Source organism: Lonchura striata, chromosome 5 (assembly GCF_046129695.1).
Source record: "Lonchura striata isolate bLonStr1 chromosome 5, bLonStr1.mat, whole genome shotgun sequence".
In the NCBI taxonomy this organism is placed as follows: Eukaryota; Metazoa; Chordata; class Aves; order Passeriformes; family Estrildidae; genus Lonchura; species Lonchura striata.
Genome location: NC_134607.1, coordinates 72211838 through 72235490, shown reverse-complemented (window position 1 = coordinate 72235490; position 23653 = coordinate 72211838). Strand labels below are relative to the sequence as shown.

Below are 23653 nucleotides of genomic sequence, written 5' to 3'. Positions count from 1 at the left end.
GAAAACCTTGAGAAGAGCTTGAGGAAACCTTGAAGAGGGCCTTGGGAAGGCGTCAGGGCTTTGCCAAGGCCTTGTGGAGACCTTCAGGCTTCGAGAAGCTTCCGGGAGACTGATTGCTAACCACAGACTCGCTCTCTGCTCGTTCATTTTTCCCCGATCCCGAGATGTTCTGGGAAGAATCCCCTGAGCTCTTTGAAACATCACACCCAAGGCTTTCTCCCCAAGCTGGATCCTGGTCTGTCAGCCCCTGCTGTTTTCTGGGAGCTGCTCCTGGCCCAGGGGAGATGCAGCTGTGGGAAGAACGGGAATCCCATCCCAACCCAAGCACAGCCACTTCCCCCTGGAAAAGCCCCTTTCATCCTGACCCCTCTCATCCCCAGAGCTGCCTCCCGCCCTGTGCCTGCTCTGCACAGCCCCAGATCCCTCCGTGCCCTGTTCTAACCTCCTTTTATCTTCCAGGTAGATAGGAAGGAAAAAAATATATATATATTAATACTAAAATCCCAACTGGCTTTTCCCACCTCGATTTTTAAAGCTCTTCTCCATGTTCTGCTTCTCCTGTAAAAGCTTATTGGCTCGCTTGGCTTTTTTCCTAATCAACCTGGAATCATATCCTATGATCATCTCTAAATTAAACGTGTAATGGGGTTTGGTTTCTTTTTTTTTTAAATGTAACACATTTTTCAAGACTTAGGAAAAAAGGAGATTTTAGGTAACACCAGCAAAATCGCATAAAGGAAATTAATTCTGTTCTGAACTTTAGAGATAATAAGACAAAAGTCGTCCTCAGCAGTGAGGAAACGAAAACGTCGCAACCATAACATTTCAGAAGGATGTTTTAAATATTAATGTCTGAGTGATTGTATTAGATCAGCAATAAAGACTCTGTAATCTCAAAACACAAATAAAACATTGGAAAACTCAGCCTCTCCTGAGCGTCCTTGGGGTCAGGCGGGGGCAGACCGGGATTTTGGGGCGGAGGGGGACAAGGAGGATCAGGAATGCTGGTGGGATGGGAGGGGTTGTCCCCAGAGCCTTGAGCTCCTGCTGTTTCCAGATGATTCCAGCTGGGGAAGCGGCTCCGGGGCCGCGTCCTTGGGGCAGCCGGAGCTGTCTGAGCTCCTGGGCTGCTGTGTCCTTGGGAAGCGGTGGGGAGGATCCCGGTGCCGTTATCTCCTCTGGAACAATCCCGTTATCTGCTCTGCTCCCGCCCTGCCTCGCTGCAGCCACGGGAAATTCCGACCCGACCCTTGGCGTTTCCAGCTCTCCAGAGGCTCTGAAGGGATGTGGGACATGAGGGGCACCGAGATCGGCCACTCGGTACCTCCCCGGCCACAAACCTGCACAGTCACCCCAAAACCAGCCGGCCCCATTACTGGCTGTGGGAATGGAAATCCTGCTCCAGGGCCCCGGGAGCTGCCTGGCACCGAAACGGGGACGGCGGGGCTCGGACGCCTTGGGGTGCCTTGGGTGCAGCCCCACAGGTGCCCCCCGGCCCATCCATGGCCACCCCCTCGTTACCCCACGGGCACCTCTGACACCCCGGCTCCCGCCCTGCTGCCCCCTGCGCTCCAGGGACACCCCACAACGCCCCCATGGCAGCATTCTGGACTCCAAGGACACCCTACAAATCCTCCTTCCATCCTCCCAGCAGTGCAGGGACACCCTACGAATCCCTTCCCCAGCATCCCCCGTTCCCGACCCCTCCAGCCCAGCCCCGGTCCCGGGATCTCCCCGGGATCATCCCGGCCCCTCCGCCGCTACCCCGGGCCCCGCCCCGTCCCGCTCCGGACCAATGGCGAGGCGGGGGAGCGCCCTGAGGCCACGCCCCCGCTCCCGGCGGACCAATAGGCGTGGCGGGGCGTGGCCCGGCCCGGCCCCCACGTGCTGGCGGCGGCCGCGGGATGGAGGCGGCGGGAGGCGGCGGAGCCCCGGGCCCGGCCCGGGCCCGCCCGGGACAGCCCCAGCCCCAGCCCCAGCCCCAGCCACAACCACAGCCACAACCCCAGCCACAGCCCAAGGGCCGGGAGCTCTTCAGGAGCCAGCGCAAGGAGTCCGAGGTAAGAGCGCGGAGCTCGCTGCCGGCACCCCCCGGGCTCCGCCGGGACCTGCTGTGCCGTAAGGGATTCCCTGCTCCGGGGCTGGGGTTCCTGCGGAAGGAGCCTCATCCAGGAGTGGGGGTGCTCCCGGTCTTGGGGGTGCTCCCCGGCCCCAACTGGACGCTTTAGGGGTCCTGCGGGGGTGGCTTTAGCGTCCTGCGGTGCCCAGCCCGCAGCGGGAGTCCCCAGGGGCGCTCCGCGGCACTGCCACCTCCCCGCTCCACGCCCAGACGCAGCTGCAGAGTTTTGGGGTGCTGGCTCAGCCCCAGCACCGGCACCTCCCAGCCCCACGCCCAGAGGCGGCAGAAAGGTTTTGGGGACCCACCTGGGCACTGGGCTCCCCCACACTCTGCAGGTTCCCCTTTGCCCCTCACCGAGGTGCGGGTGCCGCTGTCCCCTCCTGCCCCAATAACTCCGGGGCGCGGGGGAACCACCAAACCCCGCTGGGCTGCTCTGCCCCAGCTGCGCCCGAGCGGCTTCGTGAGTGCCAGGCTGGGGAAGCAGGACCGGGATCGCCTCACCGGGATCCCACTGGGATCTGATGTCCCCGGCCACCGTAAAGCCACCTCTGGAGCCCCCTAACCCCAAAAGGGTCCCTGGGAACGGTGTCCAAGTCGTGCTCTCAACTCGTGAATTTGGGGTTTGCTTTGCTCCCCCGGCTCGGTCTCTCAACGCGGATTAGGGCTGCACGCGCTTCGCCGAATTCCTCGCCAGCTTTAACCGCCCGAGCCTCCCCGCCGGCTGGGCTGCAGAAATTGGGTGAGAAAACAGCGTTTCTGAGCAAGAAGTGCTCATCCCGGAGCCGCGCATCCTCCTAGTCTTCAATATTAATCGCCACGATGCGCATCAGTTGCAGCCCGGCTGCCGAGGAGAGCTGCTGAGACTCGGAATGGGGAATTATGTTAATTTTCGTTGATTACCCATTCATGTGTTCCCTTACCCGGGGCAGGGCGGCGCGGTGCCGGCCTTGGGTCGTCTGGCTGCGGCTGCCTGCTCGCTGCCCCGCCGGAATCCTCCGGCCAAGTTTCATGCTCCAGTTCCTCATCCGCAGGGGAGGAGGGGGAGATCAGGAAGGCAAAGCCCGGCCCCGAGAGCTGTCAGATCTGCGGCGCTGAGGACGGAGCTCAGGGATCCGCAGCATCCTCCCGCGGGCTTTTGCTTTGAACCGGCCCCGGGGTTTGTTTTTAGGGCGTGCAGGGTTCTGAGACGCATCAGATATTCAGCGGCGTTTTTGTGTGGTGCCTCTGCTTTCCGTGCGATTTGAGAAATGCTGTTTTTACACACGGCTTCCACATTTCCGCCGTGTTTTAAGCGGCCGCGCACGGACTCCCCGCTCCAGCCCGGGAGATCCATCACTGCGAGCCGCTGCTCCGGCGGCTGGAGCGGCTTTGGCGCAAAGGCTGCGAGCGCTGGCAGCCATCCCGCATCCCAAAATATCCCCAGCGACGTGCCAGCCCCCTCCTAACCCCATCCCGCTCTCCGCAGGGCTCCGTGGATTGTCCCAACCTGGAATTTGAGTACGGGGACGCCGACAGCCACGGCGCTGAGCTGGCAGGTGAGGCAGGTTTTGGGGTGCTGCGTTGTGATTTCCAGGCGCCCGGCGGGCAGGGAAAATGAAAATCCCGCCGGGATGGGGGATGGATGTTGAGCGGTGCCGTCCCTGCGGTAACGGAGCAAGTGGGGTTTATTATGAGAGAGCCGCTCGCTCCCTGGGGACGCGGAAGGGACGCGGGGGTTATCCCCATCACCCCGGGCACAGCGCCGGGGCTGGCAGGAGGGCGGAGTGTCCGGGGACAGCGGGAGGTGTCACCCTTCATCGGGCGGCTCTGTCCTTGTCCCCTGTGCTCCTGCTGTGTGGCGGCTCCAGCTGCTTCTGCTCCGTAGCCCCCGGTCCCGAGCGCGTTCCGGAGAAAATGGGGTTATATTTAGCTCCGTGTATCTCCGCCGCATGAGCTGGCCTGGCAAAAACACATTTCCTCTGCAAGGGATCCTTCCTCCTTCCCTGCAGGATCGCTTCAGCCCTCCGTGGTGCTGCTCAGCACCTCAGGAGTGTAGGGATTCTCTGGGAACGGGTAGGAATCCTATAGGAACAAGTAGGAATTCTATGGGAACAGGCAGGAATTTCAAAGAGCAGGTGCAACATCGTGTCCCTCCAAGTCCAGCCCTTATTTGCAAGACCCAAAATGTCTGAGCTGCTGGGTGGGGGATCAGTGCAGGTCCTGCCTGGGTGTTCCTGCATTCCCTTCATTCCCAAACTCTTAAGTGAGACTTAAAAACCCCAATGAAATTGCAAATGCAGCTGGAGCGGGAGCTGGGAACAGCCCCGCCAGGACACGGGGACGAGTTTGGTGGCTTTGGGTGGCCACAAGGTGCCCTTGGAGCTGCAGGAGAGCTCAGAGACCAGTTGTGATCTCTGTCCCGTGTCCGCCGGGGTGCACAGGAATTTGGCAAGGAATTTGGGAATGAGGAGGAGGGTGAATCCCCTCCATGTCCCTGCTGATCCCCTGTCTCCACCAGAGCTGTACAGCTACACCGAGGAGCCTGAGCTGAGCCACAACAGGAGATGCTTCGAGGAGGATTTTCACACTCAAGGTACCAGCTCTGGGCTCAGCACCCCTTGCCTGGGGCAAGAACGGGACCCCCAGGGCAGCCCCCGGCTGGAGGCCGTGTCCCTTTTCCAGTGCCGGACAGGAGGTGGCTGGAGCTGGACAGGGCTCAGCAGAAGGCCTACGTCATGCGCCTGCTGGATGGGCTGGAGGTGGTCAACAGGGACAAGAGGCTCAGAGTGGCACGGGCCATCCTGTACCTGGCACAGGGTAAGGACACGTCCCCCATGGCCGGATGTGGCCACAGATCCACTGCCACGGGGTTTTGGGAGAAGCCTTTCTCGGGGTTGTGCCACGTTGGTGCAGTGAAGCTCCTGTGGACTCCAGGGGTTCAAAGGCAGATCCTCCCTCACCAGTGTTTTTCTTTGGGGCCTCTCCAGGTGTCTTTGGGGACTGTGATAATGAAGGTGATGTCCTGCACTGGTCTCGGCACAACAGCTTCCTCCTGTACCAGCTGGGAACCTTCTCTGCCTTCCTGGAGCTTCTCAACATGGAGATTGAGTGAGAGGACTGTGCTGCCCTCGCCCACCTCTCCCTCCTTGTCCTCTTTGTCACTTCATTCTTTCTTCTCACGCCTCCGCTTCGTGGACTCAATAACCTTGGAGGTCTTTCCCAACCAAAATGATTCTGTGATTCTCTGATCTGCTTTCTCTCCTTTTCTTCCATTCAATTTACTCTCCTCCTCTTCATCCTCTTCCTCCCAACTTTCCTCACCACCTTTTTCCATCCTCCTCTTTCTCTTCTACTTCCACTGTCTCATCTTCTCACCTTCCTTCTTTTCATCTTCTTTCTCCTCATCCTTTTCCTCTTCCTTCTTCTCCTCCTCTTTATGTTTCTCATCTTTCTCAACTTCCTCCTTTTCATCTTCCTTCTCCCTACCTTCCTCACCCTTTTCTCCTCACCCTCCTCTTCATCTTCTTTCTCCCCATCCTCCTCACGCTCTTTTCAATCCTCCTCACCTTCTTTCTCCCCATCCTCCTCCTCCTCGGGAGGTGCCACAGCCATGTCACGTGCCCCGGGGTGGCATTCCCAGCGCTGCAGACGTTGGCCGGGGTGGGGATGAGGGGGCTGGTGCTGAGCCCGTCCCTCTCCTGCAGGAACAGCCAGGCCTGCAGCAGTGCCCTGCGGAAGCCGGCCATCTCCCTGGCCGACAGCACGGAGCTCAGGTATCCCCTCAGCGCTGGAAGGGGTGTGGGACAACCTCTGGGGACACAGCGGCCTCACACCTGCCTGCCGTGCTGTCCTGGCAGGGTCCTGCTCAGTGTCATGTACCTGATGGTGGAGAACATCCGTGTGGAGCAGGAGATGGATCCCCCCGAGTGGAAAACCTGCCGGGAGACCTTCAGGATGGAGCTGAGTGAGCCCCAAAGTTCATTGAGCCCTACTGAGGTCCCTTTGTTGTGCTGGACAGTGGGGAGAGCTCGGGGACAGGGGATCACCTCTGATCCCGGTCCCTTCTCCACAGGTTTCCCTGTGCACACTGAGGAGCCGTTTGCTCTGCTGCTCTTCACGATGGTGACCAAGTTCTGCAGCGGCCACGCTCCGCACTTCCCCATGAAGAAGGTCCTGCTCCTGCTCTGGAAGGTGCTCCTGGTGAGTGCAAGCCCTTCCTGGCTCCAGAAACTTTTATTCTGGAACAGTGCTGCTGCAGCCTGGACGTTCCCCACCATTCAACCCGACCATGAATGGGGTTCTTTAGGATGGCACTGGGAGCTGACACAAGGAAACAATTCCTTCTGGGATGAGGGTGGGCTGAGGGTGTGGGGTGGGGGAGGACTCTGGAGAAGGGACGAGTGCCGCGGTGCATTCCTCTCGGTTCTCCCCGCTGATGGCCCGCAGCTGGGAGCTGCCCGGGAGGGCTGCGCCCTCCGGGTGCTCCGCCACCCCTCTCTGTCCGCAGTTCACCCTGGGTGCTCCGCCACCCCTCTCTGTCCGCAATTCACCCCTGGGTGCTCCGCCACCCCTCTCAGTCCGCAGTTCACCCTGGGTGCTCCGCCACCCCTCTCTGTCCGCAGTTCACCCTGGGTGCTCCGCCACCCCTCTCTGTCCGCAGTTAAACCCTGGGTGCTCCGCCACCCCTCTCTGTCCGCAATTCACCCCTGGGTGCTCCGCCACCCCTCTCTGTCCGCAGTTAAACCCTGGGTGCTCCGCCACCCCTCTCTGTCCGCAGTTCACCCTGGGTGCTCCGCCACCCCTCTCAGTCCGCAGTTCACCCTGGGTGCTCCGCCACCCCTCTCTGTCCGCAGTTCACCCTGGGTGCTCCGCCACCCCTCTCTGTCCGCAGTTAAACCCTGGGTGCTCCGCCACCCCTCTCTGTCCGCAGTTCACCCCTGGGTGCTCCGCCACCCCTCCCTGTCCGCAGTTCACCCCTGGGTGCTCCGCCACCCCTCTCTGTCCGCAGTTCACGCTGGGCGGGTTCGAGGCGCTGCAGGCCATGAAGGTGCGGCGGCGGGAGGAGCTGGGGCTGCCGCCCCTGCCCGAGGACAGCATCCAGGTGGTGCGGGGGATGCGTGCGGCCTCCCCGCCCACCTACGCCATCGAGCTCGTGGAGCAGCAGCAGCAGCAGCAGCAGAAGCGGGGCCACCGCAGCCGCAGGGTGAGAGCGGGAGCGTCCTCCCGGCCGGGATGGGTTTGGGATGGGTTTCCAGCAGGCACCGGCGGGTCGAGCCAGGAGTGCTCCTGGTTATGGTTCCCTTCTCCCCCTAATCCCGAGTGCTCCGGTGTTTCCCAGTTTTAGGCTCGTGGAATTGTTTGGGTTGGAAGGGACCTTAAGGGCTATCCAGTTCCAAATGATACCTTCCATTAGATCAGGTTTCTCACAGCTCCAGCCAAGCTGGCCTTGGACATTGCAGGGATCCAGGGGCAGCCCCAGCTGCTCTGGCAATCCCAGCCCAGCCAGGAATTCCTCATTCCCAAGATCCCATCCCTGGCTGCCCTCTGGCAGTGGGAGCCATTCCCTGGGTCCTGTCCCTCCATCCTTGTCCCCAGCCCCTCTGCAGCTCTCCTGGAGCTCCTGGAATTTGCTGGAAGCTCTCCCTGGATCCTTCCCTTCTCCAGGGGAACATTCCCAGCTCTCCCAGCCTGGCTCCAGAGCAGAGGGGCTCCAGCCCTGGAGCAGCTCCATGGATCCCTCTGGACTCTCTGCACAGCTCCAGGTGCTGCTGCTGTGTCCCCAGGGCTGGGGCAGCTCTGCAGGTGGGGTCTCACCTGAGCCCAGGGGCAGGATCCCTCCCCTCCTCTGCTGCCCACTGGGCTCAGCCCAGGGCTGGCGGGGATTTTGGGCTCTCAGTACACACGGTCAGAGCATGTCCAGTCTTTCATCCACCAATTTCAACTGCAACAGATCAGCCCCATGGGGTATTTGATCCAGAGGAAGCCAGAGGACATCCTGACCTTATGGCAAAGGGCTGATAAGCACCAGGGACAAACTGCTCACAGCAAGTTCTTTTTTTAGCTCTGCTCTTGGAGTTGCTGTGTTGTGTTCTGAGGATGGAAATGCCTTTTGCTAAGGAAGAGATGTCAGATGGAAGCCCCAAAATTTAAGGTGGAAGATGGGGTTGCACTTCCTAGAGCAGCAAGGTTAGAGGTACAGAAGGAATTATTCTTGTGCAGGCTTTGGTGGCAACAGCTAGGAGGGAAATCCTTACCTGAGGAACATCTGAGAGCTTGATCCTTTCAGGATGCAGAAACCTGGTGCCAGCACCTGAGAGGGAAATAAAACCCTTGAAGTGAGTTGAGTTTTTCCTTCCCCTTCTGCTGCAGCCCCTGATGAAGCAAGACAGTTTGGATATCTACAACGAGAGAGATCTCTTCAAGAACGATGAAGGAGGGGTTGATGAAGAGGAGAACGACGACGTGGACAGCGGGATCGAGGGGGAGCTGGACCTGATGGAGCGGGATGCCATCATCCCCGCGATGCCAGCTCAGCGCCTGCCCATCGAGAGGGTGTCCTTCCCCAAGGGGCTCCCCTGGGCCCCCAAAGTCAGGTAAAGCCACCTGGTGTCACCGCCATCCTCCCCAGCCCTGCCTGTCCCGGAGTTCATTGAAGTTTTTTGGGAAGCATTGGGAAGTTTTTTAACCTCTGGCAAGCTGACCTGAAGTGACTCCGCTTCTCTTTTTGTCAGGGTTGGTCCTTTCTAGGTTGGCCACTTGCCACTTTTGGTGTGTAAAGCCTGGGGAAGAGCTCAGCTCAACCCAGCCCAAGCCAATAAATGGGCAAACCAACTCATTGCCCAATAAGTGGTGATCCAATTTTGGATATCCCAGGTTGTACTGGGAAGGAGGCTGTGCTGGGGCGCTGTGGGAGCAGGGTCAGCTTTCCCAACCAAGTCCCAGTGGATCTTGGTAGCACAAAGTCCTTGACTAATCATCTTAGGAGCTGGTTAATGACACCTTGTTGGGTGAGTAGGACCCTGGTGCTGCCAGGTGAAGCCATTTTCAGTGGCAGAGAAAAACATCTAAGGAAAAAGGCGTTGGTGCCTTTCCTTCTTAAGGCAGCTATCCACACATGAAATGAGGGAATGGTAGGAAAAGAGGGTGAAAACCTCTGCCCCTTTCCCTCTGATCCATGTGAGGGTTTTTTTTGCTGTTTATCCCAAGCCTAGATTTAATCCAGTGTCTTTAAAACACAGGAGCAAATAGATATTTTTGAGATAGGAGCAGTGAGAGGGTTAAGTCTGTCTGCCCACAGCATTCCTAGCAGAAACACAGCCGGAATTGGTTTCCCACATGGATCTCCATGGTGGTGCCGTGGTGCTCCACGTCACTTAACACTCTCAGCTTTGCAACCGAGTGGCTGCTGCTTTCCTTGGCTGCTGGCTGGAAATCCAGCTGGATTCCTTTCTGTCCAGGAGAGCCTTGGCTCACAGCTCATGTCCTGCTTGTAGTGCAGAGCTGCCGAGCAGTTCCCATGAAAGATGCCCAAGGTGGACAAGATGTCAGCTTGCTGTCGGAGCAGCGTGTGCTCTGACAGACTGTGGAGATGACATTTGTTCTCTCAGAGCGAGCAGATGCTCCTTGGAGAAGCGTGTGAGGAGCGCAGGAGGTGGATACAAAGGTGCTGCTAGCAGAAAACTCCTCTCAGTCTACTCGCACATTCCCATGGAGGTGCACAGCACTTACAAATGGTTTAGGTTCACGTTGGTGGCTCAGTGAGGGCAAGAGTGGCTTCTGCCCGCTGCCGTTGAGATCTCTAGAAATCAATCTGAGGTTCTTGTGAATCTTACACGTGGCTGTTTTCCAACCTTCTCCTTGTTGTTGTCTCTCCGCTGCTCCATCAGACAGAAAGACATCGAGCACTTCCTGGAAGCAAGCAGGAACAAATTCATTGGATTCACGCTGGGACAGTGAGTTTTTCATCCACAAGATCTGCCCTGCAGCTTCCATCGGCGGGGGTTAAGTGGTGGGAGGTGTGCACAAAGGTTTTCCCAGCTCAAGACATGCTCAGGATGAGGCAGTGCTGGGTTTGCCAGAGCTGCAGCAATGAAAGCAGTGCTAGAAAAGCATGTTCCTGGAGACACTGGTCCCCAGGGACCTCTTTCTATTAAAAATCAGACCTAGCCCAGAATAGGTGACCGCTGGCCCAAGTCAGGAACTAGTTTGATGTGAAAGGCAGCTGGGGCAGTTTGGTATCCACAGCAAATTACCCAGTTTGTGAACAAATCAAGCTGTGGGTTCAGAGTCATCCTGGCACAGGCCCAGCAGGGTACGTTCATTTTTAGGTGCAGTGCTGGGCTCCACCCTATTTCTGATGTCATCTGATTTCACCCAAATTCTGATTCAATCTGATTTCACCCCAATTCTTCACCCCGATGTCTCTCCTCTCTCGTGCAGGCATGATGAGGAGGAGGTGGGAGGGCAGCAGCTCAGGCCAACACCTCTCCCAATTCCTGACCCATCTGGGATGCATTCAGCAGGCTTCAGGCTCCCTCTTTTACCTTTTTATGACATGGAAATGTTTGATCATGGATGTCCTGACTTTCTTTCCTCTTCCCCAGGGACACCGAAACCCTGATAGGGCTCCCACGGCCGATCCATGAAAGTGTGAAGACCCTGAAGCAGGTGAGATGGTGGCTCCATGGGATATCCACCACGTGGATCCTCCTGGCCAACCTCCCTGAAACACTCTTACTGCAGGGAGTAAAAAGTTGGGTGCCACAGGAAAAACTTTTGGTGCTTCTTGCAGGAATTGAGGCAAAAACTTAAAAACTGAGTCCTCCAGTAGCCTCTCCAGCATTTTTACTTCCCCTTTATAGGAGGTGTAGCATTCCTGTTTCAAAGTGTCTGCTGTGTGTTTTGGAGCTGAAAGACTTTCAGAGCTGGGTTTGGACATAAATTCCCAAACTGGTGCTGTTCCCAGAGGGAAGCACAGCCAGCCTTGGCTCCTGCAGTGCTCCACAGGGAATGAGACCTCTCCAGAGGCCATCTGACCCTATCCAAGGTCTGGGGTGTTTTTTAGAGGTGATTGTTCCTCTAATTCCTTACAGAGAGCTCCTAGAAGGAGCAGGTGGAAGTAACCAAAGGCAGGAGGTGTGAGTGGCTTCAGGGACAGAGGGATGTCCCACACAGGGATGAGTTCCCCATGGCTCTGCTGTGACCTGCACACCTCACTGGGAGATTGCTGTGACCATCACTGGCCGTGTTTCCTCCTTCAGCTGTGACACTGCTCTGCCTCTGTCTGTGTTTTGCCAGCACAAGTACGTTTCCATCTCGGATATCCAGATCAAGAACGAGGAGGAGCTGGAGAAGTGCCCCATGTCTCTGGTAAGAAGTTGCTTCATCCTGTCACCAGAGAGAGGGAGAGATTTCCAAGGTGTCACGTAAATCCATGCTTATTTTTGCTTCATTCTCCCTTGTTTTTAATGTTTCTCTGCCCTAGGGGGAAGAGGAAGTCCAAGAAACCCCTTGTGAGGTCTTGTATCGAGCAATGTTGTACAATCTCCCCCAGTACATGGTAAGGCCCTGTTCCTTAAAAGGAAGGAAGAGATTTGGAGTAGGGAATGGTGCCAGTCCAGGAGCTGCAGAGATCAGCACAGGAGGGTGTTCAGGACCTGGATGGTGAGATTTTGGTGGGAATCCTGAGCAGAGTTGGGAGGAAAGTACAGTCCAAGAGAAGGGATTCAGAGGATTCTCAGATGCTGGTTGGGTAACATGGGCTCTGTAGAGAGAGACAGATTTAAGTGAATTTAAACTTCACACGTTCCTTGTGCTGTTTTACCCACCCTACCAGAGCTCAGGCACATGTGATGCCTTAGGTTAAGGATCAAACAGAGCTGCTGAGCTCCCCACACTTGTCCTGCCTGTCAGAGGCTGAGTGTGGCCTGGTGAAAGAAACCCTGTAGAGTTGGCTTGGAGTTGTCCAGTTTTGGCAAGTGAATGAGAAGGAAGGAACTCCCTTTCCTGGACCATCCCCCCACACCTGGCCTCTCCTGCAGATTGCTTTGCTGAAGATCCTCCTGGCTGCTGCACCCACCTCCAAGGCCAAGACTGACTCCATCAACATCCTGGCAGACGTGTTGCCTGAAGAGATGCCGTAAGTTCCTCACTAGGTGGCCATCCCAGCCTTGCTACCAAGTCTTGGACCAAGGAGGAGAGCCAATAGGTCTGGGGGCCTCCAGATTTGGGGTATTTGTTTGGGCAGGTGTAAATTACAGTTGGCACCGGGGCAGAGCTGTGAAAGCCAAGGAAGCGAGGTTGCGATGATTTGAGTGCAGCCACTCCAAGCTAAGTGGCACAAATGATAAAATCCTGCTAATTGACCCAAATCATAAAGATTTGTCAGCATATAGGAGGTGTCCTCCCTACTGCTCTGCCAGGATTCCTGGTGGAGGGCAATCCATCATTTTTTCCACTCCTTTTTGAACGCATTTTGGCATCACCAGGTAGGATGAGTGGAAATGGGAGTCTTGGGGGGAGCAAAGGTGCTTGGTTTTGTAGAGCTCACCCAGATGAAGAACTCCAGGGTCCCTTGGGCTCCCTGCTGCCACAGCCACGGTGCTGTTTTCCCTCCACCCCAGCATCACCGTCCTGCAGAGCATGAAGCTGGGCATCGACGTGAACAGGCACAAGGAGATCATCGTGAAGAGCATCTCGGCGCTGCTGCTGCTGCTCCTCAAGCACTTCAAGCTGAACCACATCTACCAGGTGGGAACTAGAGGAAGGGATGGCCATTGCCCAGCTGGCCTTGAAGGTCCTGATAAACCCTCTCCTGGAAGACTTCCAGGAGGAGTTTCCATGAGGAGCTGTAATCACATTTCCATAGCTCCAGGATCTGTACAGGGTCGCTCAGGTTGGGATAACCCCGTTGTGCTTTGACAGTATCATTTCTACTCACGTGGCAGGAGCTTTTAGACTTCTGGGAATATCCTTTCAGGTTAAATTTAGGAAATAGCACAAGCCTCCCTGGCAGAAGGGGGAAGAGGAAGGGGATTAGGCAAGACTCTTTTGCTCTGTCATCTCCAGTGCCCAGAAATAGTGCTGGGAAGGACCTCACGAGGTCACCTAATCTGGTTTTGGCAGGATCGGGTTCTTGGGGCTCCAGTTTCAACAGAGGCAGGAGATCTGGGTCATAGTTGCCATCTGATTTTTGTTCCCAATGTGATTTTTGTTCCATCTGCATGTACCAATCAAACAGCACCCACTTCAGGGCTTTCTTTGGTTAAAAAAACCCAAGGACTAATATGAGCTGTGGCCCAGTTCTGCACTTGTTCTGCAAGTCAAACAATTAATGTTTTCTAATTGTTTCTGTTAAAGCTTTCAGCACGCTACAAATCCCTCTGCGTTACAAAACCCACTGATATTTAACTGAGGATAAATATAAATCCACGTATTGGATTGGGTAAAATGAAACCAACTCCCACATTTTTACAATCCTACATTTGTTCTGCTCCCCCCCCCCCCCACATGCCTTCATTAAATTTTCTCACTTCAAAGCAGCTCCCCTCCTTTCTTTCCCCCAGGCAGGAGGGCCATTGCAGCCTGCTGCTGAGCCTGGAGAAAGCTGCAGGCTCTCCTGAATCCCCCGATTCTGCTTTTCTTTGTGTCTGATCTGGGTGATTTTGTTCTTTTGGTGACAAAGGTGGTCTCAGGGAGCACCATGAGAACTCCAGCAGGTCTGAAATGAAGGAATCGGTGAACCACAGAATGGTTTGGGTTGGAAGGGTCGATTACTCACCAGCACATCCCAGTGCTGTGTCATCTGTGGTGTTGTGTCATCTGTGGTGTGCCAATGCTGACAGCTGGCACCAGGCTGAGAGGAGAACAAACTGTTCCTTCCCTCTCAAATTGGAGATCTGGATGGAGAGGCATGGGAAGGGCAGGATGGGACAGGATTGGGTTTTGCTGCAGTTTGTAGCTTTAGAGGACAGGAGAGATTTGTTGTATTATTGAACTGTAGAGTGGTTTGGGTTGGAAGGGACCTTGAAAACCATTTAATGCTTTGAGGGAGAGAGGAATTAAAAGCAAGTAGGAAAATAGGGATATAATTTCAGTCAAAATTTCTGAGGGAACTGAGGGATTAGTGTGTGAGAGCAAGAGGATTTATTGTATTTTCTCATGTAATAGCTACAACCCCTTCCCTCTAACCCACACACTGTTCTGCCACAGATTTAATTTTGAAAAGCCATGAGGTGCAGCTATTCCTAAAGCACTGCCGTGAAGCGTGCGTGTCCTCTCTATGGCAAATGGAATTTTCCAGCTGCTGTGCACGACACAAACCTCACACAGCAAACTTCAGGGACAAAATGGTCTGTGAGGTGGCTGGGGCAAACCACGCCAAGTGCTTTGCTTTTGGCTGGAAAGAGGTTTCCATTCCCAGGTGGTGCTCCCAGCTGCCCAGCTCACGCTGACCCCTTTCCCTTCTCTCCCCCAGTTTGAGTACGTGTCCCAGCACCTGGTGTTTGCCAACTGCATCCCGCTGATCCTGAAATTCTTCAACCAGAACATCATGTCCTACATCGCTGCCAAAAACAGGTACAGCCACTGGTGGGGGACAGAGAGGCGATGGGGCAGGAAGGCTTCGTGCTTGGGGAGCTCGGGGGGACCCAGGTGTCCTCACAAGGCTTTGGGGGTGTCTTGTCCACTACAGAAATATGTGGAGAGCAAATCCCTTTGGCATGATGAGGGTGACTGGATGCTGGGTTTCCAGTCTCTGATTGGGCTGCTGAAATAGGACTAAAATAAAATAGGCTTAATCTTTAAAATAAAGTAATTTTCATCTTCACGTGCACTCCTGGGGAGCCGTCCAGTGCCACCCAGCATCTCTGGGACACAGCTTCATCGAGGCCTTCCAGGTCTTTCCCACTTTTTATAGCTGTAATTCAGCTTTCCTGACTCCTTCAGGTTTTCCATAGCTGTCACTGCCTTTTCCTGCTGATCTGAGAGAGGCACCAGCCCCGTTTTGAGCAGGGCACTGGCTGGAGCACCATGGGTCAAAGTCCTGAGACAGCACAGATCTTTCACAGCTCACCAGGGCAGGATTCCTCTCTTTGGAGAGGAGTTCCAGAGGGATGTTGGAATGATAAAAAGATCCTTTTTCTTCCTTTTTGATGCTCTTTTTGTTGCTCTTCAGCTGTGTGTGTAGGCTGGTCTGTCTCCTGCATGGTATGGTTGTGTCTGTGTGAGGAGGCATGCATAGAAAAATAGGAAGTAATGTTGATCCTCCTGCTGTAAATATTTCCACTTTTGGTCCTGTGCTTTAAGTGAGGAGAAAACATATCCCAGGAGCACTCAGCTCCCTCCTCTGCTCTGGGATGGAGGTTTCACAGGCAGGATACACACCTGTGAGTGAGGTGGGATGTGCAGCTGGATGCTCTGAGCCAGGGAGGTGTAAATCCCAGTTCTGGGTGTATTTAATTTACTACTTTTACAAATTCCACAGGCCTGGAGGCCTTTGAAAAATGTGATACTCTAAATACTTGCTCACGGTGAATTTTCTTGCTGCCAACCAGATGCCTCCCTGTGAACCTCAGGTCTATTTTGTTTACTTTTTTCCCCCTTTTAAAATATTCATAGGAATAACTCCTCTGTCCTGTCTTAATGGGTCCAAATCCTTTGAGTCCCTATTAATGCACTCAGGATGGAGCTGTGGAGCCAGGAGGCATCGACGTGCTCCATTAAGCCAAGGGGTGAGACACCACTTGTTGCATTTCCACTCACAGAGCAGGAAAAATGTTACAGATTCCTGAGCATGATCATGTAGATCACCTTAAAAATTTCTCTCGTTTTAATTGGTTGCTAACGAGCCCCTTCTTTCCCGTTTGCTGCAGCATCTCTGTCCTGGATTATCCACATTGCACGGTCTGTGACTTGCCCGAGCTCACAGCAGAAAGTCTGGTAAGCAGCACAGAAAGGGTTTTTGTGGCCAGGATTGTTCTGTGTGACAGCATAAGGAAGGCTTGGGTTTGCTATTCTCTGTCTTCTTTCTCTGTAACCCTCAACCTTTTCAAAATCGGACTTTTTTTCACCTCCAGGCTTGAAAATCCCTCCTATCACTATTCTGAGTCACTGTCAGCTGTGGGGAAGTGAGGAAGAGACACTGCTGGTGTTGGGCACCCCATAAAAATAGGTTTAGGGTTTTCCCTCTGACAGAATAGAATCACAGACTTCCAAGATCATTGTGGTTGGAAAAGACCTCCAAGATCATCAAGTCCAATCTTTGATCAAACACCACCTTGTCCCCAGCTCAGAGCCCTGAGTGCCACATCCAGGAATTCCTTGGGCACCTCCAGGGATGGGAGCTCCAAACCTCCCTGGGCAGCCCCTGCCAAGGCCTGACCCCCCCTTTCCATAAGGGATTCTTCCTGATGTCCAACCTGAGCCTTCCCTGGCACAGTCTGAGGCTGTTTCCTCTTGTCCTGTCAAGACAAGGCTCTTCTGCTTCGAAAGAGAATTTACCCAGAGGCTGTTGCCTCCCAGGTTTCAATTGCTCAGAGCACTCCTGTTTTATGAGACACCAGTTTAAGGGATGAACAAAATTCCATATGGAGAGGAGCCTTAAGTATTCCAGAGACTGGCCAGCAGGATGGGCTGGGCAAATACACAGACTGCAGATGGGATAATAACGCTGGCATGTTCATAACTACAATAATTCAAGTGCTGAGGAAGTTGGACTTGGACAGCACAGGGGAAAGCTTTGGGGTTAACAGGAAATAATGGACAGGGAATGGAGACTCTAAATCATGAAGAAGGATCCTGAACAAATCCAGTCCGGGCAGGGATAATCTCATGGTGCTGCTGCAATCTGGGGTCTGTGTTTTTTTTTTCCTTAGGTGTGTAAAGGTCGAAATTATCAGAGAGAAGGATTTTCCCCAGATCCACGGGCTGCTGAGCGTTGGGTGTTCTCACTCAGCCCTGCCAGACTCCATCGTACCTGGAGCGATGGGGACATCTAGTGACACTTCAGCGAGGGTTTCATGGCTTGCGTAATCCTCACAATCAGCCTTAAGGCTGTAGGGGGAAACCGAACGTTTTTAGGGAAAATATTCCCTGTAGGGTCTTGACAATTTGAGAGCTGTCACATTCAAGGACAGCACCTTTCACTTTCCTCCAGCAGACGTGGATGTTATTGTCAAGGGAGAGCAATTTAATTAGAAAATATGCAGAAACCAAACTTGAATTTTACCACGAGGGTTTGTCTTTGGAAGGATACCCATGGAAGTAAGGATTTAGTAGGAATTAGACACACCCTGGTACTCAGATGTTTGTGCATGTATTTATATTTCTTCAGCCAGCACTTCAGACGTTGTTTTGGCTTTTTTTTTTACCACTCTGATGAGTGATATATTTCAGTGTAACACATTTCTTAGAGGATGTAACAGATGATTCTGCTCGCAGTGGGTTGAGCACAGCGATGTGTGCTTGGTTATCCCAAGGAGAGCCAGGATGAGTCCAGCACTGCTGTCTGCCAAGGAGGGGCTCATGGGGTAACTGCTGTCCCCACCCGGTGTAAATCAGGAGTGGCTGAGGTGATGGGGGATTCACCATGTGTGGGAAAGGCTCTTCAAATCCTGCCCAGTCGCCATCTTCCCTCTCCTGTCGTTCCAGAGGGGTCTGCAAAGGGCTTAACCCACCCCTTAGAAGGGGTATTAAAATTTGTGCAGTCTGTTCCCTCCTCCCATAAATCTGATGGAAAGACCCTCCTTCCTCAAATCTGTAGAGACAACATCAGACAGGTGACAAACAAATCCATCAGCTTAAGGAATGGATGTTGGCTTATTCCACTGGGATCTTTGGGAAAATTACTTGGTGTAGAGGGCGCAGGTTAGGCCTGGGCATGATGTGACACTGCAGAGGCAATGCAGTTTGGGATCCCCAAAGTACCAGACAGCATCCACGAGCACCTCAGTGACATGCTGGTGACATTCTGGTGACATGCCACCTCTGGCTGCCTCTCGGACATTGGCAGGGGCTGCCCAGAGAGGTTTGGAGGTGTCCAAGGAAAGCCTGGACATGGCACTCAGGGCTCTGAGCTGGGGACAAGGTGGGAATCAGTTACAGCTTGGACTCGGTGGCCTTGGAGGTCTTTTCCAACCTGTGATTCCTTGATTCTGTTTGGCACTTGCCTTTAAAAGCAAAGGGATTGCGCTGATGGTATTTTCTTGGGTAAATCTGCTTTCAAACTCCTCCTGAGGGGTGCCAAGATCCTGGAATGGGTTGAGGTTTTGCCCCGAGTTAAGAAGGCTGTAGCTGGCTGTGAGTGGTTTATAAATTCAGCAGCTCTTGTTTTGCACTAATCCCCAAACAGGATTTTTGTGGGACATTTCTCCTGTGCTTGGAGTTGTTCAAACATGGTAATTCCACTGCAGTGGTGGAATTACCACTGAAAGTGCCACGGGCACTATTTCCACAAGCTGGAGCTGAGGGAGGGGATTTTTATTACAGAAAGGTCTCATCCTCTTGATACGAACATTGCTAATTGTCATCCTGTGTTGATTTGTGATTTGCTTTTGCTGGTCTGTAATGTGTGCTCTCAGCATGAATTAATTTGTATAGTTACCAAAAGCGGTGGTGATCACCAGGCTGAAATTTTCTCTCTGGCTGTAAACAAAGAATGTGAATCTACCACAAAATATATTCCCTATGATTAGATAATGTGATTTATCCCATTATTAGCTCTTACTCTAAATTAAAAGCAGATTAGAATTGAAGTCTTTCAGAATGGTGTTCCCCAGAATCTGCTGATGATAACCCAAGTGAGGAGGAAACTCTGCTGCTTGTCCTCCCTGAGAAATAAGGCTTGTGCAGACAATAAAAATTAAGATTTCTGCCTAAGGACATCTCTGTGGTGGTGCTGATGAACGCTGTGGTCAGGGTTGCACTTCTCCCTTGCAGGAAGCCGGAGACAACAACCAGTTCTGCTGGAGGAATTTGTTCTCCTGCATTAACTTGCTGAGGATCCTCAACAAGCTGACCAAGTGGAAACACTCGAGGACAATGGTAAGGGGATGTCCCCTCCCCATGAGACCCTCCAGCATTTCACCTGGAGCACGTCCCTGGCTCTACACAGCAGGCTCAGCCTGGCCTTGTGCTCAGGGTTTCTTGTGGAAGTGCTGGAGCTTCTTCTCTTCATCATCTTCCCTTTTTTTCTTTCACAGATTGAGCCTTAAATGCAGAAATACTTTTTCTCCTGCAAATAACATTATTTCTGTGACCCTCAAGCCCCGTGCAGAGAGTGTTGGTTGTGCTGAACGCTCCTGTTCTCCCTCCTGGGGGCTTGTGGTGTACGAGGCGCAGGTGTTGGTGCCCAAATCAGCCCAGACAGCGTTTGTGCGGCTCCCCGAGCACTCTGCATTAATGGGTGTTGATTTCCTGGCAGATGCTGGTGGTGTTTAAATCAGCCCCGATCCTGAAGCGGGCTCTGAAGGTGAAGCAGGCCATGATGCAGCTCTACGTGCTCAAGCTGCTGAAAATCCAGACCAAGTACCTGGGGCGCCAGTGGAGGAAGAGCAACATGAAGACCATGTCTGCCATCTACCAGAAGGTGCGGCACCGCATGAACGACGACTGGGCCTACGGCAACGGTGAGTCCTGCCCGGCCTCATCCCTCTGCCTGGGGCTTTGCAATCAGCTTCACTTGCTTTGGCCTAAAACCTCTAAAATGCTTGTCACCGTTGGGGATTTCTTCCAGAAGTTTCATGGCACTGTTCTGCACCGTCAGATTTAGAGCTCGTGAAAGCCAGCTTTGAAAATACTGGGATTTTTTTCATATTATAGGTTTATCTAATATGACATAATATCATGGTTATTGCAGCTTTTCGGTATCATTCATAGTTACATTTCCCCAAATTTTAAAATATTTGTGGTTATTAGCTCATAATAAGCTCACCAGGTTTTAAATGTTTTAAATCTTGATCCCTGCTTCAGTGGTCAGCGGAGATTTTCAGTAAAAGTGGTGGGGTCTTTGTGAAAAAAGCAGGCGCTGTGTATGGAGGAATAATGCAGGAATAATTACATTAATGCAGGAATAATTACATTTTTATGGGTTATCCTAAATGAAAATGCGCACATAATGGGATTTGGTTAGGAATAATAATAATTAGGAGTGACTCTGGTTAATTCACTTGAAAGCTTCAGCCTTTCTTTTGCTCAGACCTTGTCAGAGCGGTGTTCCCATGAAAGCTTCAGCCTTTCCTTTGCTCAGACCTTGTCAGAGCGGTGTTCCCCACATTATTTGGGTGCTGTTTCTCCTTCACTGCAGACATTGACGCCAGGCCGTGGGATTTCCAGGCTGAGGAGTGCACGCTGAGGGCCAACATCGAAGCCTTCAACAGCCGCAGGTACGACAAGCCGCAGGACTCGGAGTTCGCCCCGGTGGACAACTGCCTGCAGAGCGTGCTGGGCCAGCGCCTGGAGCTGCCCGAGGACTTCCACTACTCCTACGAGCTCTGGCTGGAGCGGGAGGTGTTCTCACAGCCCATTCGTTGGGAAGAGCTGCTGCACTGCCAGTGACAGCCACCTCCTCGTTGGGAAGGGCTGCTGCACTGCCAGTGACAGCCACGTCCCTGCCTGCCCCGCTCCCGCCTCCCCGAGGGCTGGCGGTGCCACGGGCTGGGCTGGATCTGGGGGGTTTTAAAGCACAGCTGGGGAAAAAAACAACCCCTAAACTTTCCAAAGAGACCAAGTCTCTCTGTGCCCAGCAGACACCTCTTTTTGGAGGTCATCCTGTGACTTCTTGGAGACCTTTGGTTGCAGAGTGAGCTCAGAGCCCAGGTGTGTCTCCATGGAGGCTTGGTGTAGGGATTCCCAGCTGGGAATTCCATCCCTCCCGGCTGTGCCTGGCTTGTTTGGGTCTGTTTGGTTCTGGCTGGCTGCTGACCTGCTCCAACACCACCCTGCCACAGCAGGAACACAGCGTGGCTTGGGATGGAGACAGAATTCCGTGTTGTCCCTGGGCTGGCACTGCTGCTGGGGTGACCCAGCCCAGCTCAGAGTGCTGGTGCCACCAGGGACCGGTCCTGCATGTCCCCTGGACACCCACCCATCACCTCCGCTCTCCTCCACCTCACTCACCTTTATAGAACCACCCCTGTGCTGTGCAGTGTTGGAGATCCCTTTTCTCTCCTCCCCGAGTGTCATGATGATTCCACATCCTCTTCAGCCCTTCCAGCCCTGAGGAGACAACAAATAGCACGCTAAAAAACACAGATTTTTGGTTGTTTGGGGGAATGTCTGTGCCAGGCCTTAGGGTAGGGAGGGAAGGGGCATTGGTGAACAGTTTATGAGGAAAAGAGTGGATTCTGTGGTCCATAAATTCCAGAATGAATAGGATATTGAGCTGTAAACTTTCTATCAATTTAATAACTGAATACTTAAATGAAATAATGAACGCTACACTTGGGTAAAGCTGCGTTGCATGAGGGTGGCATTTGTCAAAGCATCGTGTGTTCATAGGGCAGGGAAGCCCTAAATAAACAAGTGTTTGTTATGGCAGAATTTGTGCTAATTGCTTAAATAATTAACTAACCTGGGAATGTTTCTTTCATGGGGTTTGTCCAAGGCTTTGTTCATGGAAATGCCATTAAGCCTTTTAAAACCTTTTAAGATACGCTTTTGTTCAAAATAAACCAACTTTTAAAGGACACCTCATTATTTAAGCTTTTTCTTCCTGTGTCTCAATTTAAATGTTTCTTTTTTTTAATGTTTTTAAGGACAAAAACATCCCCCAAACTCAGCCCTCATCCCTGCCCATCTCCACTCAAGGGGGAATTGAATGAATTACTAAAAAATTTTAAAAAGCCCTTGGTGTTTGGCTCAAACCCTTTTTTTTTCCCACAATATGTTGGGAAAAAAAAAAAAAAACAGTACATACCCAATGTGCATTTTTCTGTATTTTATATTTAAATTGTGCTTTTCAGTGCCTGTTATTTTTACTGAGAGAGATTAGAAATACAAATTCTTAACTGAATGGCTGTGTGGTGGAGGGTGGTACAACTGTTCCTGGATTACAGTTTATTCACACCACCACCATCAAATTTTCTGCTTCCCAGAGAGAGATCTCCACAGAAAACCTGAACCTCTGCACAAAAAAATTACTTAGGGAGAGTCTACGCCTTTATTTGAAATATTTATGTCCCATCCTGGCAAGCAATCAGTAGTTTCAAATTTTTTTTTTTCCTTGACAATGAGGATTTTCTCCTGACGAAAAATTCTCAGAAGAGCTGGGGGCCAGCAATTAAGGAATCATCATTTTATATGTTTAGCAAGGCAGTTTAAGAACAAAGTTTTGGGTGGTTTCTGCACAGCTGGAGGAACATCTGTTATCTCACTCCAGCAGGACTGTTGGTTCCAGGAACCCCTCAGTGTTCCCAGTCCCTGTTGCAATTGCAATAAAGAACTTTTTTTTTCTTTTTTTTTCTACCCTACAGGTGGCTGCTAAAAGTTCTGCTGTGGGTAAGACCTTTTCTTCAGCACCTCAGCACAGATTCTCCTGTTTTCTTGTAGATTCTTCCTGTTTCCTAGGGATATAAAGCATACAGAATTGAGTTATTAATTTCTCCTCCGTCTTCTCTAAGCAACTTTAGAGCTGTTTGGTGAATTTAAAGTAAATTTTGGTGAAGGATAAAAGGCTACAGAGATACAAAGTTCCTTTCAGAGTTGAGAAAAGGAGAGAATGGTTTAAAAAAAGAAGAGGGGGCAGGGAATTTAGCCTTTTATCCATTCAGTCTGGCAGTGTTAAAAAAAAAAAATCCCTCCTTTTTCTCCCATGAATATTTCCATAAAAATAACAACATTGAGATGTCCTGGCTGCCTCTGTATTTATCCACTTGTAACCACAGAAGTGACTGTATGAGGTCAGGCTCATTATCCTCTGGAGTTTGAGAAGCTTCCCTTAATTATTTATCAAAGCCTTGCATGTGTAAACAGCAGCTTGTTCTGCAGCCAGGTCCAAGCACTGCCACAAAACACAACATTTGACTGCACAGGATGAATTTTGTCTCCTTGATCGAACATTTCAGTGCTCTCTGCCTTCCTTTTTGTCTCAGTAATTATAATGTGGCTTCCGGACAGTTGTCTGTGCTAAAAGGAGATAATTAGTGTAATTATGATTGTTTCTTTTATGCTGTGTAGTTTGTTAATACAGATGACACAGAATTTCCCTGAACAGAGTGGAAACCAGTATTTATTTTTAATTTTTGCTTTCATTATCCGAGGCTCATTCAAGAGAATTTTACTCCCAAATCTGCAGAATTTTTTCCTGAGTTACACTACCAAGTATTTTTATTAGGCAAGAAGGAAGGAAATTCACTTATGCAGCAGAGAGCACATTTAGAGAGGTTAATGTTAAAGGTAAAAATAAACCCATGATCTAGGCAGACTCGCTGATGTGTTTGTTGGAGTTTGGCAATACTGCAATTATGAGCTATTTCTTTTTTCTATGAGGGAATCCAGTCCATACTGACATTTTTCACTTGTGCCTAATTTTTTTAGTGCTTTGCAAGTGAAAATCTGGTG

General features: G+C 52.3%; 1 protein-coding gene across 1 annotated transcript; it reads left to right on the top strand.

Annotated features, from left to right (window-relative positions):
- The first annotated feature begins 1904 nt into the window (after window positions 1–1904).
- STRIP2 (striatin interacting protein 2) lies at window positions 1905–21780 on the top strand. The gene is made up of 21 exons (XM_077783725.1): window positions 1905–2060; window positions 3585–3654; window positions 4617–4691; window positions 4781–4915; window positions 5086–5206; window positions 5803–5871; window positions 5956–6062; window positions 6171–6298; window positions 7107–7301; window positions 8468–8691; window positions 9985–10050; window positions 10702–10765; window positions 11396–11467; window positions 11583–11657; window positions 12139–12236; window positions 12721–12847; window positions 14574–14674; window positions 15970–16036; window positions 19034–19138; window positions 19518–19722; window positions 20400–21780. Exons 1-21 carry the CDS (start codon window positions 1905–1907, stop codon window positions 20648–20650), a joined length of 2511 nt encoding a protein of 836 aa, XP_077639851.1. The 3' UTR covers window positions 20651–21780.
- Window positions 21781–23653: the final 1873 nt, after the last annotated feature.

Coding starts and splice junctions, on each gene's coding strand:
- STRIP2 (XM_077783725.1), top strand. CDS start 1,905: ATGGAGGCGGCGGGAGGCGGCGGAGCCCCGGGCCCGGCCCGGGCCCGC. Junction 4,692..4,780: donor GGAGGATTTTCACACTCAAG/GTACCAGCTCTG, acceptor TCCCTTTTCCAG/TGCCGGACAGGAGGTGGCTG. Junction 7,302..8,467: donor GGGGCCACCGCAGCCGCAGG/GTGAGAGCGGGA, acceptor CTTCTGCTGCAG/CCCCTGATGAAGCAAGACAG.